This window comes from Pterocles gutturalis, unplaced genomic scaffold, assembly GCF_000699245.1.
Source record: "Pterocles gutturalis isolate BGI_N339 unplaced genomic scaffold, ASM69924v1 scaffold48271, whole genome shotgun sequence".
In the NCBI taxonomy this organism is placed as follows: domain Eukaryota; kingdom Metazoa; phylum Chordata; class Aves; order Pterocliformes; family Pteroclidae; genus Pterocles; species Pterocles gutturalis.
Window position 1 is genome coordinate 6,234 of NW_010102328.1, and position 17,977 is coordinate 24,210.

The following is a 17,977-nucleotide window of genomic DNA, read 5'->3' on the forward strand; positions in this document are numbered from 1 at the left end:
GACTTGTCCGGACATACAGAGCTTTCCCCTAAAGACAGCACCATGCTTCCATTATGGATTGTATGTTTCTGTTTTTCCTGCCTTACTGCTTGGAGTTATTTATTTTTAAATAACTTTTTACTTTTTAAACAAGCACAAACACTTGTGAAGACATCTACAGCCCATAATTCTGTTTTTCTTTTCTAGATTTCTATAGATACATCAGAATAGAACATCCAAAATGTCCTTTCCTCAGCAGTGGGAGAGTAGACATGGGCAGAGGTGAGAGCTGAGCTTACGAGTTGGTTTGTGGGGGATTTTTTTGTCCTTTTTAGATAAAAACAGCAAAGGCAGTGTTTAAATTAAGGTGCAGGAAGAATAAAGCTTAAGTAAATGTATATGCTTTAAAAGTTGCTGTTTTATTTTGAACAAAAGCATATTTTAAAAGGTGAGCGGGTTTACTAATACTGTTTCTTTGAAAAAGGCCTTTTACAAGCCACATTGAGGAAACATTGTTTAATTCCACAGCAGTAAGCACAAATCCTGTCATAACAAATATTTGTGGTTTTACCACTTGTGTGCTTGATGTATCGGTAACAGTATGGCCTAACCAAAACTGTGTAAAAATTAGGTCATTTAATGTGGCATTTACCGTCTCCCCCAGGGTTAGAAGGACTAAAGAGCAATGAAGAAAGCTATCTGGAAACCTAACTTTGTAGTAATTATCCTTCAAAAACAATCAGGGGGAGAGAAATGTGGCAATCAACCTCCTCTACAGCTCTCAACTGCACAGCTTCCTGATCATTTGACTCTAATACAAACGGTAAGTGACCAGAGTGGTGATGGAAAGGGGAGCGGTGGAAAAGGGATTACTATCCCTGGTGCAAAAATGGTCAACTTTGGAAGCAAGCCTCTGTAAATGGGGTTGTGTGATCCCAGCAGCAGCAACGCCAGCCCAGGAACAAGAGGTAATGTCATCTCCTTTGGCCGAATCAGCCTGTCACCAAGGCTTGAGACTGTTACGGGCAGCGCCAGGCATTTCTTCATCTTCATCAGGGAACCAGGGCAGCTTGTTCATGGCAGTAGGGTGTTTGAAGCATGTTAACAGACAGCTATAAATGAAAAAAAATCAGGCACAGCATGGGGCATTTGGGAGAGATGAAAACCTTTACAGCTGAGATACTCTTACCACAAACTTACACGCCTGAGCCAAGTTAAGAGACAGACCTGGCCTCTGATCTCTTGTACACTGGTGTCACTCTGAACTAAGACCAGAGGAGCTCACTCTTGACACTGCCACTAGCGTGGAACTAGAACCCGGTCCATGGCTTCTGTGCAGCTCTGTTTACACTGGATGGTGTCCATGAAGTCACAGGAAAGGGATGACCTCCAAAAAGATGGCAGTTGTGTACACAGGGGTGTCTGGGTGGAGACAGAGAGGCTTGGTCTCTTTGGGAAGACTGACATTTTTTTCCAGGTCCAAAATAATCCTCCTTTCCCCAGCCTGTAGCACCTTGAGTCCTTATCGAGGTGGGACCGGGGGCAGATGAAGGTGTCACTCTCACTGGTAGTGCAGCAGCTCCTCCCAGCGAATGGGCTGGGAAAACACCTCCTGCTCCAGCCAGAGTTCGTAGGAGTAGTGGAAGTCCTCGGGGAGGTCCAGCCGCTGTCCCAGCACGCTCTGCAGGCAGTTGTCCACTGGCGCAAACTCCGAGTCTTGAGGTTTGTCGTATCTGCGGCTGTTGAAGGCTTCGATGTTGGCTCTCAGGGTGCATTCTTCAGCCTGGAAGTCCCACGGTCTGGCATCAATATCTACATTGGAGACGAAACAAGACCAAAGGATTGTGGAAAAAGTAACTCTGATAAGGTTTGAGCAAGGGAAAGGCTGAAGATTTTACAGCAACCACGTCTGAATTGACCAGAGTATTATCCAGTCAGTTATTCCTAATTATTATTCCTAATTAATTGCCATTATGTACACATTTTAATTTAAGGTATGTTAATAAAGTATGTTAAAATTATTTGCAAATTAGGCAGAATCCAAAAGCTTCCTACAGAATTGCAATTATTTCTGCTCTGTTGTGTGCTTTAAGGACTCTCTATAATTACCAACCTCCTGCTTTTTTCAGAGAGGCCCCACCCCTTTTACTGAAAATCTCCACAGACGTCTGAAGCAGAGATCAAGATTAAATGTATGTAGCTAAAACCTGGTGAGCTTATTACGAGCTACTGAAAACAGAGTTTTTTTAAAATGTGGACAAATTTAACTATGAATGATGTTGAAAATCTAATAACTGGCTGTAATAACCACAATATTTTAAGGATGCAATATTATGTTAAATATATAACATGTTAAAAAGTATATAGTATTTTGAAAGTTGGCCTTTCTGAACTCTAAATCTATAAGAAATAGTCATTCGCATCATAAAGGTTCAGTAAATTCATTGGCAAAGCTCAGCAGTGCTCAAGGGAGGGAAAGGTCTGAGCTGAGTATCAACCCAGATACACCCAGATAAAAATAAACACTCCAGGAAAAACCCTTCCAGATCGTGTCTCCGAAAGCCAAGCGCTTCCCTGGCAGACTGTCCAGGTCAAGATGCAGTCTCTGCTGAGTCATAAATTGTGCGATCGAGCGTTGCATTATGTTGTTGATTAACTCCTAAGGGGGAAGTGGGACACACACAAAAATTTATCCTTTGCATCTGTCCTAAAATTGCGTCATTCTCAATACTTGGTACAGGTAAATTCACTGGTTAAGATGAACCCTTTCTCCAGGGCAGGTGACGTAGGTCTTCTGCTGGTTTGGAGCGTGTAGTGCTCAAGCTATGTAAGCTACCCAAGGCAGGCAGTATCCTGTATCCCGTTAGTGGAATAAAGAAGCCCTGCTGCCGTATTCAGTCCCACATGGAACAGTCAGCACGCTGAGAAAGACAGTGACAGGATAAAAATCCCCGTAAAAGAAAGGGAGTCCCCAGTCTTCCCGCCTTCCTGCTCTTTGGTTACTGGGGGAACTCCACTAGCCCTAAAGTGGAATTAAAAATATTGAGTCTAGTTTTTTGGTTCTTCTGAATTAGTGTCAATAGTAGTACCATGACTATCAAAAGCATATAAATCTTAAAAAAATGGATTCTATATTTTACAGTTGAACACCCTAACATAATTCTATAGCACCTTTCTCCCTTGTAAAAAAGTTAAGTTAGGCTTTTACTTCTTGCCCTGTTTTCTTTTGAAACAGGAATGCTACCCAATTTTTCTGCTTAATACTCATTAAAAAGGAGATACATGCAGAACAAAAACTTAGGACTGTGTTATTAAGGCAAAAAGATATTTTAATACTTTCTCTTCTTGTCCTAAGCTTGGGTGAGTTGTTGCAGCAACTGAATGTTCTTATAAGGGAACAAGAGTATGTGGTCTGATGCATCCCACAGATTAATACACGGGGAACATCAGAAACTTCACAACATCCCTCAGAAAATACAGATTTAGACTACACAGAGCTGTTTAAACAGACCGGCTCGTCTAGTCTGTGGTTCAGCTTAAGGATTCAGAGTGTCTGCTCCGCTGGGATGTAACCGCTGGTGTTTCTCAGGTGTGAGCTGCAGAGCTGTCAGTCAGATTTTTCACTCCACAGCCATCCTAAGCACACATGTTTGGTGCAGATACCAGGACAGTTTAGTGTCTCAACAGCAAAAGAGATTTGGGAATGCAAAAGTTCAGGTCTGGGCTCGGTGGAAACTCATTTTGGAGACCGAAGCTGACCACGTCCCATCCTGATCTGATTATTCCCACCTCTCCCCATGCAATCAATTTGTTCCCTCCTGATGGTGCTAAAAACTTCTGAGAAAAATCCCCAATACTGACCCAAACACATTAATGGGATTCTAACAGGTCACAGCCCAAAATATGTCAAACCCCCTTCGTGCCGATTTCGGCTCTGCACAGAGCGGATGCTTCCCTGGCACCACTCACCGTTGCCGTAAGCCCAGTCGTCGTTCATGCGGTGCCGCACCTTCTGGTAAATGGCAGACATGGTTTTCATGTTGCTCTTTCTCCACTGCCGCCCCAGGTATTTGGTCTGGATTTTCAGCAGTTTGAGGATGTAGAGCTGCATCATGGCCTGCTTCACCTTCAGAGCTCGTTTCAGGATTGGGGCCGACTTAAAGACTACCAGCATCTGCCAAGGAATCGACACAGATTAATGTGACGTGTTCGAGAAAGCAACACGAGTGCTGTCTGCACAGCTTTGGGCACTAACACCTGGATCATGTACAGAACAAACCCTGAGAACAGGAATGTTCAACATAACACCTGCTGCAGGGGGCTTGAGGCTCAGAGAAATAAGTATTATTTACAGAAAAAAAAATAGTATTTCTGCATTTAAGGCTCAATCTGTGAAAGGAAAATGGACAGTTTATGAAGCAGCAGAAGCCCCAGCGCTGCCAGAAGAAACTCTCTGCCTGGCTGAAGCGGTGTCGAGCTGGGGACACGCTCGAGGTGCAACGCTGACAACCCACAGGGGGATGGAACATCGCCTTACCATTGTCCTCGAGTGTTTCCACTTGGTCAGCTTGTTGAGGATCCTTAGCAGGTTAATGCAGGAGAATAAATTTCTCCAGCAGAATTGGTTGTTGTCTCCGGCTTCCTGCAAAGGAAAGCACAACCCTAACTGCAGCATTCAACAGCACCGCCACCGAGACATCCCTGTGCAGAAAATCTGGATTTTTTACTATCTGCACAAGTCTTATTTCCGATGGAGAGTGAGTAGCGGAGCTGCCTCCTCACTTGGGTATCATCATGCTGCTGGCAAACCAACAGATTCTGGGGAAAACTGTTCTGAAAGACTCAGATTTAATCAGCATTTTAATTTGCATTTTGTTTTAAAGTCAGAGCTAAGATAAATCACATTATTCCGTCATGGGAAATGCATGTTGGGGTAGATTTGTATTTGTTGTTTACAGTCAGAGAGCAAATTACAGCCTAGTGATCACCACTGCTTAGAGAATATTTTCTTCATTATATAAATTAATTCATAAATTACCGCATGCTTAGAGGACATATTACAGACAAATAAAAGGAAATCACACAACAACGCAGGATGACAAACAGCAGCATTTCTACCAGGAGGACATGACTTTTCTGTAACACAGATCCCCTCCAACTTAAGCACAGCTGATAGATTATTTTAAATATTAGCTAAATGGAAGCACCCCCTGCTCCAGCTTGCATAAATATTGCCCATGGCACATCTGAGCAGTAGTTCCACCACTGCAGGAACTTGCTTTATGTTTGAACAGACTGAGCACAACAGAAGTGTCCCACAAATAACCTGTTTGGGGATGAGAGTGGAAATAAGTGCTGCTTCCCGTATAAACCACTTACAGCAAGCTACAGCCTGAACAACTCATGGCAAAAACTGCAGCTTGGTGCTCGATCCAGGTTCTGGGCACGCCTAGGAGGTGAGTTTGGGGATGAGCCCCTTCTGTCAGTGTCTAATCCAGCTTCAAAACTACATTTATCCAAGAAAATCTCGTCAGCAAAATACTTTTGTTCTTAAAAGCAAGCACCAAACCTACAATTTCAGTAAGCTGGTAAAATGCTATTGTACATAACATTTTTAGAGCCCAAAAGAAAGTGCTTCTGACTTTTTAAATTTAATTCTGGGATTTGGTAAAAGCCACTCTGAGCAAATGCACTTTCCTGCCAGTAGAGGCTACGCCTGTGCTGGAGGCTCCTGCCCACGCAGTGCAGCTTGTACAGCAGAGCGCAGCGGCGGAATGTCACCGAGATGTCACCGAGGTGCTCGCGGATGCTGCGTGGGGGTCCTGACTCAGGAGCAGCGTCTGTGCAGTTTCCTACCGGTGCCCAGTCCCAATCTACTCCCTCTGCACCAAGTCATTTTTCCAAAAAGACCCCATCAGAATAAGCTAATACCCATTTCATACATGGCTGGATTTATTTTTGTCACCAATCTGATGATGTCTCTATAGCTTCAAGTAAGTGAGAGTCTTTCCAGCAGATTTACAGAAGGAGGGAGCAGGGTAAACAGACTTCAATCCCCTTTTACCCCCGTCTCCTGTTCTCCTCCCCATGGCACCGTGACACGGTGCAGCAGGGTCCTCTGCAGCCCCCTCCCCAAACACAGGGAGCTGCAGGGGAGTGACAGCCCCGTGACAGGAGAGGGGAGATGGGGACCGGCAAGGAATCAAAGAGCCAGTAGAACGGGTGAAGCCCCCGCCACCTCGCCGGGATGATTTTACACCATTTGGGAAGAGCCAAAGGATCCCTCCTCTGGAAACAGCAAACTCGTCCTGGTTTTCCATGGAAGTAAACCAAACGCTCTCCTGCGTTCAACCCACCAAAATCATAATCATCTGTTATATCTGCTAAGAAATGTGCTATGGCTCGGATGTTAAAATCAGTGCATTGGAGTACTGGAAAAAAAAAACAAAAACCAAACCCTAAACACACAAAATGTTAGCTGAAGAAACGTGCAAAAATTTATGCCTCTGAAGTACCAGGGCATGTTTAATTCTTATTAAATCCTCACATTCACGGGTATCCTCCAGAAGATGAACACACATGGTAAAATTCAAGTTGGTTTCTGCATATTTTCTAATTAAATTAGTCTCCCATGAGGCTAACATCCATGTCTGCTGGAAAAAAAAGTGATGAGGCACTGTCGTTTAATGCAACCACTCCCAGACTGGAGAGCAGACCCTACTGGGAAGATTTTCCCTAAAAAAGTTCAGTCTTCTACAGCCATAAAGCTTAGGGCGAGCGTAAGGATTAGCATGAGCAACCAGAGCACTCAGCGATGTGTCACTAGATGTCCCCATCGGGCCACGATGCAGTCTGTGGGAGCCTGGCAGGGCTGGACGGCCACCCAACCTGGCCAGGACACCCAGCCTTTGGCAAGCAGCCCGTGGACCAGCACAAAACACGGCTTCGAGCCCGTTTGTAAGGAAGGAGGCGACGTCCAGGAGCCGTCACCCTGCGCAGGCACCGAAAAGGAGGCAAGAAGCGCTGGTGGGAAGGCACGCGGGACAGTGGCAGAGGACAGAGCCAGCACACCACCCATGTGTGATGATCCCACAGCCACCCACACACGCTCCACAGTGGGTTTTAATATAAATCTGATCTGGCATAATCAACTCATGTCAGGAATTTGCATCGCAGCGGCAGATCAGAAATGCTGTGGCTACAGCAGCAATAAAACCAGTTTTGCTGTCCTGGCTGACCGCAACCCTGGAGGGATTCGTGAGCAACTTTGGTTCATAGAAACTAAGGAAAATCTTTCACTTTAATGATTTTAACCTTTACAAAGTGAAGGAAAATGCGATATGCTTAAGATTTTAGCAGCCAGGCAACATGAGAGCATCCCTGCCTGGACTGGTTGTGGTCAGGCTCCTTTTTAATGATTCCTGCATTATTTAGGGTCTTCCTTTCCTCTGAGCCGCCTCCCTATGAACCCCAAAGCTTGCCCCTGCCCTGCACCCTGCCTGATTCAAACTCTGAGTTTGAATTATTGCAGGTACAAACCTGCCAGCGTTAATGTCTCATCTGTAGTCCGTATGCTCACACAGCCCATCGCGCTGGCTTACATCTCCTCTCCGTAGGGAATTTGGTTCATTCCTCCATCTACTGGCATCTTACAAAATGTGAGCACTCAGAGCAATTAAAACCGGGGAGGCAAACAGCCTCCAGGCAAATCCTTTTTAAAAGCAGGCGAAGTGAAAGGGAAAACTCTAAACCTAACTATTTTTATGCGGTTTATAATGTGCTTCCTTCACTCCTCCCCATAGCTGATAACGAGTCAGGATAGTGATCGGAGGAATTTTCAGCTCTGCAGGGGGAAAAAATAGTCTAATTTTGAAAAGGTTTCTGGTACAGAAAAAAAAAAGACAGAAAAAAAGAAAACAAAAATCCTTCCTCACGGTCTTGCTTAGAGCAATACTGGTTACAAGGACCCTTTCTGCTTACCAGGCTTTCTGCTGTGAGCTCGGGCAAATCACAGACTGTGCAGTATGGATAATCCAGGATGGAGATGCTGTGGAAGACAGGGAAGAAGGGACTCGTTAAAAACCAGGATCCAAAAGAAACTTTTTAAGATGATCTATGTGATTATACCCAGAAACCTGCAACATTTTCCCCATGCTTGGGGTTTGAATTGCAACAGCAGCGCTGCCTCATGCAGCAGGTAGTTTGGATGGGCAGCAATCCCATCTCCACGTTGGGCACGTGGACCAGCCCGCAGCCAGAGCCGCGTGGACGTGCCTCCCTCCTGCATTTCAAACGGCACCAAAGGCATCCAAATGGGCTCCCGGCCTCACCGCTGCCTTGTGTCTCGGCTTAATGGAGCACGTCAATACCTCTTGGCCCCAAAACACATCCTGACTGCATTAATAAGGACTCAAAGGGTTTGGATCCATTAGGACATGATGGATTAGTTATCCATATACATATTTTTAAAAAGGAAAAAACAAAAAAAAACCACCACCAGATCTTTAAGTTAAAATGGAGACCAGCAAAAAAATTCACAATGAGGGCATCAGGACTTTCCAAGCCCCCCAGGCCTATTGATTTTGTAAAAGTAGCCAATTAAAAAAAAGAGAAGTACACATGTATATATAAAGTGTGTATGCATATATACCCACACACTGATGCTATCCACGCCCTTTGAGGTGCACCGATTTAAAAGGAAGCGTGCGCTACCGCACAGTTTCAGTTCTTGTGTTCCCTCTTGTTCACTATTTTTTTATTTTTAAATTCAGCAGCTGAGCAACAAGCTGACTTGTGATAATCACTGAGTCACAGGCAAGCCAGGATGAAGAGCCAAGGCTGGGAGATCCCCTAAACCAGGCTTCGTTTAAAGCGTTTGGCACAGGAAGGGCTTGTCCGACCACAATGACAGATGCTGGCTCCTACCCACCATAACCCTAAAACTGGAAGCACTGTGCAGATAGAAGCAGGAGAGCTCAGAGAGAGACAGCTCAGGACCAGGGGCCCCACGGCTCATCTGTACTGGCATCACATCTGATATTTCCCACTGCAGCATGGACTTGGGTCTATGCACCTGAACGTGACAAAATCCCACAATCCTTTTTGCAGGGCAGTGCCCAACATTGTTTGCCACTATCTGACAAATCTCTGGGTGAGAGAATTAATATCTTACTTTCTATTTTTCCAGGCATGCCTTCTCACACAGACACAACCACACCATGCAGGAGGCAGACCAGCCTACTCGCACAGCTGAAGAGCAAGAAAAAAGAGCATCAAAAAGGAAGAAAAGGGATCTTTTCATCCTTCCAACAGCAACATCCCCTGTAGCGCTCCCCTCCAAATGGGGAAATCCTGCCTACTCCTGGTGAGCTGCGAAAGAGTTGTTCACTTTCAGTTCTTTACGCTGACTTGCGGTAGTCCAGCCAGTCCCGACACAGACTCAAAATGGGGCTAGCGTCATTCTCAAATCAGAAGTAAAAGGCAATGACAACTATGCAAAACCTGAAGACGTCAGGGCAGCTGAATTACAGCTATAAAAAGTATAAAAAGCGGAAAAAAACTAAAAGACTCTACCCCATCTCTCCTTTTTGAAGCTGTGGCCCACAGATGCCTGGTGGCACTGGCCTGCTTTCCAGGAGTCCACGTAAAGATGAGAATATCCCTACTGTCAGCAGGGGAAAGGGGTCTATGTGTATTTTCATAGTCCAGTGAGAAATTGGAAACTCCCTGTCCAGTCTTCATAATTCAGCAGAAGGGATTTGCCCTCCTCCAGCGTATCCCTGTAGTGGAGAACAAACTGCCCCAAAGCTCTGCTTGGGACCAGAGGTCGCTCGGTCCCACCACGTCTCAGGTTCCTCATGCACAAAGCCTCCCTGCGCTGTCACCTCTCTGTTCCCCAGAAGTGGCTGTACCTGTTTTTGGCAGTGATATAAGACATGATGTTTTGGTTGAAGAACTTCAGGATCAGCGGGATGCAGTTGGCAAACACCAAATGCTGGGACACGTACTCAAACTGAGGGAGAGAAGTGAAATGGGTCAACGTTAGCTGGAACAACTGGGAGCATCACCCGGGAAGGGAAGCCCATTTCCAGCCGAAAGCAAAGCAGTCTCGTTGGTTTGCTACAGACGCCTTGCAAACCATCTTCCCCTTGCAGAAGTCTGCTGTATACGGCTTGCATCGTATACAGCAGCTCCCACCGGCTGGAAAATTGTTTGCCATAGAGTGGACACACAAACTTTATGGCAGTAGTTTAGGAATAGCTGCAGTGGAGCTTTTCCAAATAAAATCTGTGGCAAAACAGTATAGGGGGAAGAGGGAAGGAGGAGACGTAGCTATTACATGAGAAAATACAATAATTCCTATTGCTGTCATATGCTGATTTTCAAATTTTGTCTGAAAAAAGTACCCTTACCTTCATATATGCTTTTAATTTCTTTCCCTCTCTAAGCATTAAATGATCTGAGGATGTAGAGCTGCATAATACAACAAATCTCTTCTGTCCTCTAAAGAGACAGACACAAACAGCAGCCATGTCCCATCCTATCCCATCCCGACCGTGCCTCTCACTAACCTGCAATCAACATCCCAAATCTGAGAGCGAAGAAACAGTTTGTTCCTATGTCTCATCTCAGCCTGGTACAAGCTGTCGACACTCGGTACATGCCACCGACGACACATCGCCACCATTATTTGTGAGTGAGAAATCAGCAGTCCCTGCTAGCTGGGATCGGAGATGCTCTCACTGCTTGGAAATGCAGCTGCCAGCACCTTAGTATGTTATGTAGCATCAGACTGAAGATAATTCTAATGTGCTGAACTGCAATAATGTGATGGCGTTTCTCTGTTGGCATAAAAACCACCAAATCTCGACAGAACCGAGACAAAAAAACCCATGCTGTGTGTTGGCGTGCAGGTCTGTGCAATTGCTGCCGCATTGACGCAGCAGCTGGCACAGGGTGACCCCAGCAGAGCCCGGACCAGCCACGCTCTCCACTACCTCCATCGATGCTCAAAGCATCAGCTCAGCCCCCGCAGCGGCTTTTGGGGTGCTCCTTGAGACCTGCTTCAGCACCGAAAGAAATCATGATGGCTCACCCAAAATCAGACACAAAAGCAGAATCAGGAGAAAACTCTACAGGTTTTTCCAGACTTAGCACAAGGGTCCTTGTGCCATGGAGGAGGAAATGAGAGGAACTGTTTTGGGGGTGAAGGGAGAAAAAATAGTGAAGGGACGTGGGGGGACCCGAAGCAAATGGAGGATTGTAAAAATGTGGTTTGTTGTGGTTTTTTTTTTTTTCTTTTTCCATTTTATCCAATCCACTACATGGATTTATATTTATCCTCAGATAAATATCAGGGGGCTTCATAACACAGCTGGATTTGTACCATGCTGAAGCCTTTAAAAGAAAAAAAAATTACAAAACACTAATTGTTTGACTTGCAGAATGGGTGGAGAACTGGGCCCAGGCCACAGCCTAAATCAGTCCCTGGGGTTTCTTTAATCAAGGAAAGCCCTCACGTGGGCCCAGTTCAACTGGTGCCATGCAGATGAAACAAAAATCAGATTGCATCTAGGACCCAGACCTCCAGGCTGTGTTGAAACTGGAGCCCCAAGAACTTGATCCTGCCGAGGGACGGAGAACTAGATTAGCCGACCTCAAGAGGTCCTACCCAGCACTATTTCTGGCCCTTGGAGATGAGACAGAGCAAAAGAGGGTCTTGTCTAACCCCCATCCCCTTCCCCCTTCTGCCAGGAAGGCTCATACTCATGATTTTAACCTGATCAGCCACAGCATGAATTTTTCCAGAAGTCTGAAAACTCTTTCCACGGGAGTGGAAACAATCCTGTCAAAACACAGCCAGAGATATATTGCAGGCAGGTTATCCCTGCCTGAGTAACCCTAGACAAATCCCAGCCTGGGGCAAGTGTTCACCGCTGCGGAAAAGCGATCTGCAGCTCCTCATGGAACCCTTCCTGGAGAGGGTCCATAAGGACACACCACCTTCAAGACCAGCCTGGCGCTGGCCGACCCCTTCTCTGTGCTCACCTGGTAGATGTGGTTCAGCTTGAAGTGCTTGAGGAGCAGCAGCAGCAAAGCCGAGATGCTCTTCACGATGATCTCCTTGTGCCTGTTCACGTCGATCCCCAGCTTCATGCTCTGAAGAACGGTGATGCTGCGTTGGAGGGAAAAAAGGCAACAGCACAGTGGGTATGGGAGCAAGCAGGACTGAGGGACTGTTGAGTTCATATTCATCTGGACAGGCTCCAGAGAAACAGGGACCCTCACTTCCCCCTGGGACTCCCATTTCCATCCTCTCCTGCCTTTGTGACACCAAAGTGCATTAAAAAAAAGAAAAAAATAAAAGCTGATTGCCCTCCGCCAGCAATCCTGGGGGAGCGGTGTGAAGGACACCTGCCATATGCTCACAGATCTTTATGATTTGTGTCAATTAGTGGGATTTGATGATTTTTGTCAGCTAGCAGAGCACAGCGCCTGCCAACCGTGTTCAAATCATTACGCTCCTGAAAAACCGGCATCACTTCCTTGGCTTTCACCCCTCTGCCCTGGTTGCAGCAGTACCTTGCACCTATCCAAAGAGACATACCCAAATCTGGAGTCCCCCAAACCTCTCACCAAATCCCAACTCTCCTGTTCGGTCCAAGAATTTGTGGCAAAGCTGGGATGGCTAGTGGACACCTTGTCAGGGACTTACGGCATCTCTTCGGGCAGCACGTCTGCCAGGATATTGATGGAGTCGGTCTTGGCTTTGGAGGTGGGCGCTGCAGCGAGGAGGATCTTCAGCAAAGCTATCTGCAGGGGAGGACAGGCGTGGAGGGATGCTCCCAGGAGGGGGAACTCCTTCCTTCTCCTGCACGTGCTGAAAATGGACAACTTCAAGCCAAGTTTATTGGGTTTCACCAGCCCAGGCTCTGCTCACTGCCTACGCCAAGGCTCAACCTCTCCTTCTATATCCCGGACAGACAGACCAGGTGTGGGGAGCACGGCAGCTCTGGCTTAGCATTAACTTAAGGCATCATGAGCACCTGAGCTCGAGTAGCACAGATAAAATAATGCAAGGTACAGCAGGAGCTTAATGCTGTTAAATCTGGGGTTGTCTCTCCCTACGGACATAGTACATGTGACCCAATTAGCAGCTTAATTTAGCTTAATTTCATGACACTCGTATTCATAGCAGCCTTCCAGTACCTAACGGGGGCTACAGGAGAGCTGGGGGGGCTCTGGATCAGGGGGTGCAGGGACAGGACGAGGGGAACGGGTTTGAGCTGGAAGAGGGGAGATGGAGATGAGATCTTGGGAAGAAATGTTTTCCTGTGCGGGGGGTGAGGCAGTGGCCCAGGGTGCCCAGAGAAGCTGTGGATGCCCCATCCCTGGAGGGGTTCAAGGCCAGGCTGGATGAGGCTTTGGGCAACCTGGGCTAGTGGGAGGTGTCCCTGCCCATGGCAGGGGGTGGCACTGGGTGGGCTTTAGGGTCCCTTCCAACCCAAACCAGTCTGTGTTTACTCTGGGAATCTCCTGGGGCCATGGGAAGGCTGCAAGGGATGTCCCTGTACAGAAGGTCACAACCTACAGCCTTTCCACAGTTTGAAGAACTCTTGAGAGCTCAGCCAGGCTGGCAGAGACCCGAAGGCATTACCACCTTGTTTGCTGAGCCGTTTGACTGTGCCCCTGGGCATCTGCACCCCTTGATCTTCTGAATCCCTCCTCTTGGACTGTACCCTCTACCCAGCTCTGCTCTGGATTCCCACCAAAATCTCCCCATTCAAGTCCTGAACACACCCCAGCAACCCCATGCTGAGCTCTGCAGCTCACAGATGGGCACCATTCCCCACTCAAAAGCTCTTAAGAAAGACGGGCTTACCATATACTGGGGGAGATTGTACAACATTGCTCGATACAAGATCTCACAAGGGGTTTCTGGGACTTCCTCTTCCCCCTAGCACAGAGAAACATTAAAAACAAGGGAAAATTAAGTATTTCCAGTCCACACACTTGAGATATGTCAGTGACCTCCACAAAACCCAGCTTGAGGACTTAACGATGGACATCATAGCTGCACACTGACTGCAGGAACCTCCAGGGCTTTTTCTACTGCATTTGGTCAAGATATGGACTTCTAGAAAAAAAAAGCATCCAAGGTGTGTCCTAAGGATCATGGAGAACATATGGATTTCTAGGACACTTTGGAAATCTACCAATCTATCTAGTGATGGGGAGCAGCAACTTCTTACCAGAGACATGGGGCACTTCTCCAGTTCCTCCTCGTTTTTGATCTGGATGTCTGAGATGGAAACATACTTGTGCTGGCAAAATACACAGAAAGAAGCAGAGCAGTGTCACAACTGAAGGATGAAACCATCAGTGATGACAACATTGGCTGATTTCAGTAATATCCGAGTATTAGGAGATACCTGGAGGACTCATCTTTGAGCAACCTGGGCTAGTGGGAGGTGTCCCTGCCCATGGAAGAGGGGTTGGAACTGGATGATCTCTAAGGCCCCTTCCAACCCAAACCATTCTGCGATTCTATGATTTTTTGCCTCAATTCCTGCAAGAACCTCCAGAGGCCTTTCCTGTGACAACTACCAAGAAGGGACCCTCTCACTCCCTCCAAGAACAGTGTTTCAGACAGAGGTCAGACGTGAGGATCCCACACTGCATGTGGGAGATATCCAGCCCCTCTCAAGCTGTTCAGACCATGGGATTGACCTCACCGGGCAGAGAGAGCAAGAGCTGAGATCAAACAGAGGAGCAGAAGACTAAACTCACGTGAAACATTTCCTGTGGGCTGAAAGAATACACCTGAGGAACTTTAAACTCATTATAATGCTTCATTACAATGTTGATGTGTATGAGACTTGATGCCCTGCAACCTCCCTATGGCCCTGGCGACCTTGGCCAATGATTCCCCACTTCCATGACATCCCCACGGGTCCAATCCCACCTCAGAGCACCTGCTGAGTGCCAGGAATGAGGTTAGAAAAGCAGATTGCCGCTCAGCAGGGCTTTCTGGACTGCTGCACCCAAGCACCGCACATGGAGCCACCATCTCACCTGCTTCAGCGTCTTCACGCTTTCGTGGATGGGCCGTGGCAGCCCTATCAGGGTTTCGGTGTCTCTGTGGAGGATGAAAGAAGGTAAGTATGAGGCTGGGAAGATCATCTGGGTTTAAACATGTGTCATATAAGGTAAAAGAGGAAGCCTGTAGTCTACTGAATCTACTGAACGCATCCCAGACGGGTCAGGAATTGGGAGAGGTGTTGATATGAGCTGCCCACCCTCCCACCTCCTCCCCACCAAAGACTGCACAAGAGAGGGCTGACGTCAGGGTGAGGAACTGGCGTGAAATCAGGTCTCTGCATGGAGCCAGCTTGAGCCCAGCACCACACCTAAAAAACAAATATACCCTGCTGGGCCCGTGCCAGGATGACTCTGCACCCGCAGCTTGATTTATTCACGATTTGCTATGGATACCAGATTGTCCCACCTCCCTCTCGCATCAAACCAGTCTCTGGTTTGGGCCAGGGGTCACTTATTGTGGGCTACATCTGATTTTTAATAGAAAGAGGTCCTCAGAGACCAGCATCTCCAAGAATATAACACCGAGAGCATTGCTGCAGCCCCAGTGAAGCCCAGCGCTGCCCTGCATGGTCCCAAGCATGCCTTTGTTGAGTTGAGAAAACCCAAGCCCTGTGGACACCTCCCACCAGTTAAATTGCACTGATGGGAGATATGAGACAAACTTTGTTGGACCTACACACGTAAGACTCACTGTCCCAGCGTGAATCCGATGAATTTGTTCCTGCTTGCTTCCAGGAAATGCTCAATGTCTTTCTGTCTGATGGAGCAGCAGAGAAACAGAAACAAGGAGAGGGTTGGAAAACAGACACGTACCAGTTCACAGCCTGCATCGCCCAGAGAGAACCAGTGTGGGACCAGCAAGAAACTTTGAGCTTTCCAGAATTCATCTCTAGAGGTCTTAATAGCCACAGCCTAGAGCCACCATTGCTCTTGGTTGGGAGCAACGTCAACCAAAACCATTTGTATTTGCTCTGCAACTCCATGGGAGTGTGCAAATAAACAGAGAAGAGTTCTCTACAACCAGCAGTACCTTTTTATCCACCTTCTGTGCTCCTAGCACATGCAGCCCCAAGTAGCATCTGCTTGTTTTGAGTGAACAAATGCTGTCTCTGCAGTCTGGCAAAGCATGTGCTGCTCCGAGAGAGCAAGCTGACATCTTGTCCACCTTGGGCATCTTTCCTGAGAACTGGTCACAGTCTCAGCGCTACAAGTAGGACATGAACCACCAGCCAAGGCTCTCGCAGGCAGAAAGAAACCCAGCTGGATTTCCAGGCACCAGCCAAGAAAAACAACGGCTGATTTTGAAGCTGAACACATTAAGTTATGCAGGGTACGATGGCACCATGTGTGCGGACACCCATGTGGGAAACCAGTTCTTGCTGTGTCCCTGCGAGGAGCGCTCTGGATAGACACACTTAACCCTGTCACTGCTCCTACATCGAAAAGATGTATTTGCTCCTGTGCTTAAAATATACTGGATTAAATCCAGGCTTCGGATCAACAGCAAAACCTCACATGGATTAGAGGGAAGGGGACAGAGGATTTCACCCTCTTTTCCTAACCCTCCCCCATATCATGTGTGGCAGAACTGGTCTTAGGAAGGGAAGGCACCAACTTCTTTATCCTCCGATGTTTTTCTCCCATTTCTCCCCTTACAGCAAGGCCACCCAAGAAGGCTTCATTTGGCAACACAAGAGTCCCACTCAAGCAAGAGGTGACGACTTTAACCAGTTCCCAAGATGGTTAGTCTAGGACCTTGCCCTGCAGAGATCCATTGGTGCCGGCTGGGAAGGCCAACCCTGCCCCCAGACCACAGCTCTCCAGCACAAGTCTCCTCCCCAGTACAACCTGGGATTTCCAAAACGGGATTGCCTCTTACTGGCCAGGCTTGGCCACACTTGCTTTGTAAAGCTTGGGGAAGGGCTCAGATAAACCTGGTCCAGAAAGGACCAACCAACACAAAAAAAAAAGAAGCAGAGTCAACTTCAACACAACTTGCCAGCGGCCAAGAAATTTGCCACAGAGTGATGTTCAGCCTACGATGAACTCCAAGACAAGTGGTTTCTAGGACTGGGGAGAATGGCAATAGAACCAGCTGGTTTTACCTGACTTTGGGGGCCCAGGGGAGCCCTTTGGGGAAAGACACTAAAAGGCGGACGCTGAGCAGGCATAGGGGGGATCATCGCGTCCCGCTCCATCAGGTCCAGTTCTCCCTCTATCCCACTGTCCACATCATCGTTCTCCTCTTCGTCGACTCCTGCTTCATCATTCTTGAAGGGGTCTCTCTCGTTGTAGATATCCAGACTGTCTTGCTTCACCAGGGGCTGCAGCAGAAGGAGAAATTCAAATCACTCCCTGGATTTCATTTCCCTCCCAGCTGATGGCACCAAACCTCTCCCTCCTGGAAGGATCAAGCTTCCAGACAGTCCTCAGGTGAGGATTTCCCTCGGAGCTACTGCCACCAAAGCCTGGACAGGATGCCCCATCCCTGGAGGGGTTCAAGGCCAGGCTGGATGAGGCTTTGGGCACCCTGGGGTGTCCCTGCCCATGGAAGGGGGTTGGAACTCAATGATCTTTTAGGTCCCTTCCAACCCAAACCATTCTGTGATTCTAAGGAATAACCCCCTCTGTACCTCTAACCTTGCTGCTCTAGGAGGTGTGACCCCATTTTCCATCTTAACATTTGGAGCTAACATCCAACATTTCTCCCCTAGCAAAAGAGGCATTTGCATCCTCAGACCATAACACAGCAACTCCAAGAGTAGAGCTAAAAAAAGACGAGCTTGCTGTGAGCAGTTTGCTCCTCGGTGCTTATCAGCCCTTTGCCAGGGGGTCAGGATGTCCCCTGGCTTCCTCCGGATACAATGCATCGTGGGGCTGATCCGCCACAACTGAA

The 17,977-nt window shown here is 47.5% G+C and overlaps 1 protein-coding gene across 1 annotated transcript; it reads right to left on the reverse strand.

Annotated features, from left to right (window-relative positions):
* Positions 1–1,540: 1,540 nt before the first annotated feature.
* LOC104470763 (striatin-interacting protein 2-like) lies at positions 1,541–17,405 on the reverse strand (the record flags this gene model as incomplete). The annotated part of the gene is given in 13 exon segments (XM_010085804.1): positions 1,541–1,791; positions 3,949–4,153; positions 4,517–4,621; positions 7,960–8,026; positions 9,891–9,991; positions 12,028–12,154; positions 12,695–12,792; positions 13,862–13,936; positions 14,232–14,303; positions 15,055–15,118; positions 15,773–15,838; positions 17,187–17,228; positions 17,230–17,405. Coding segments are annotated over 13 exon segments (1,449 nt in total), but the record flags the coding sequence as incomplete, so codon positions are not given.
* Positions 17,406–17,977: the final 572 nt, after the last annotated feature.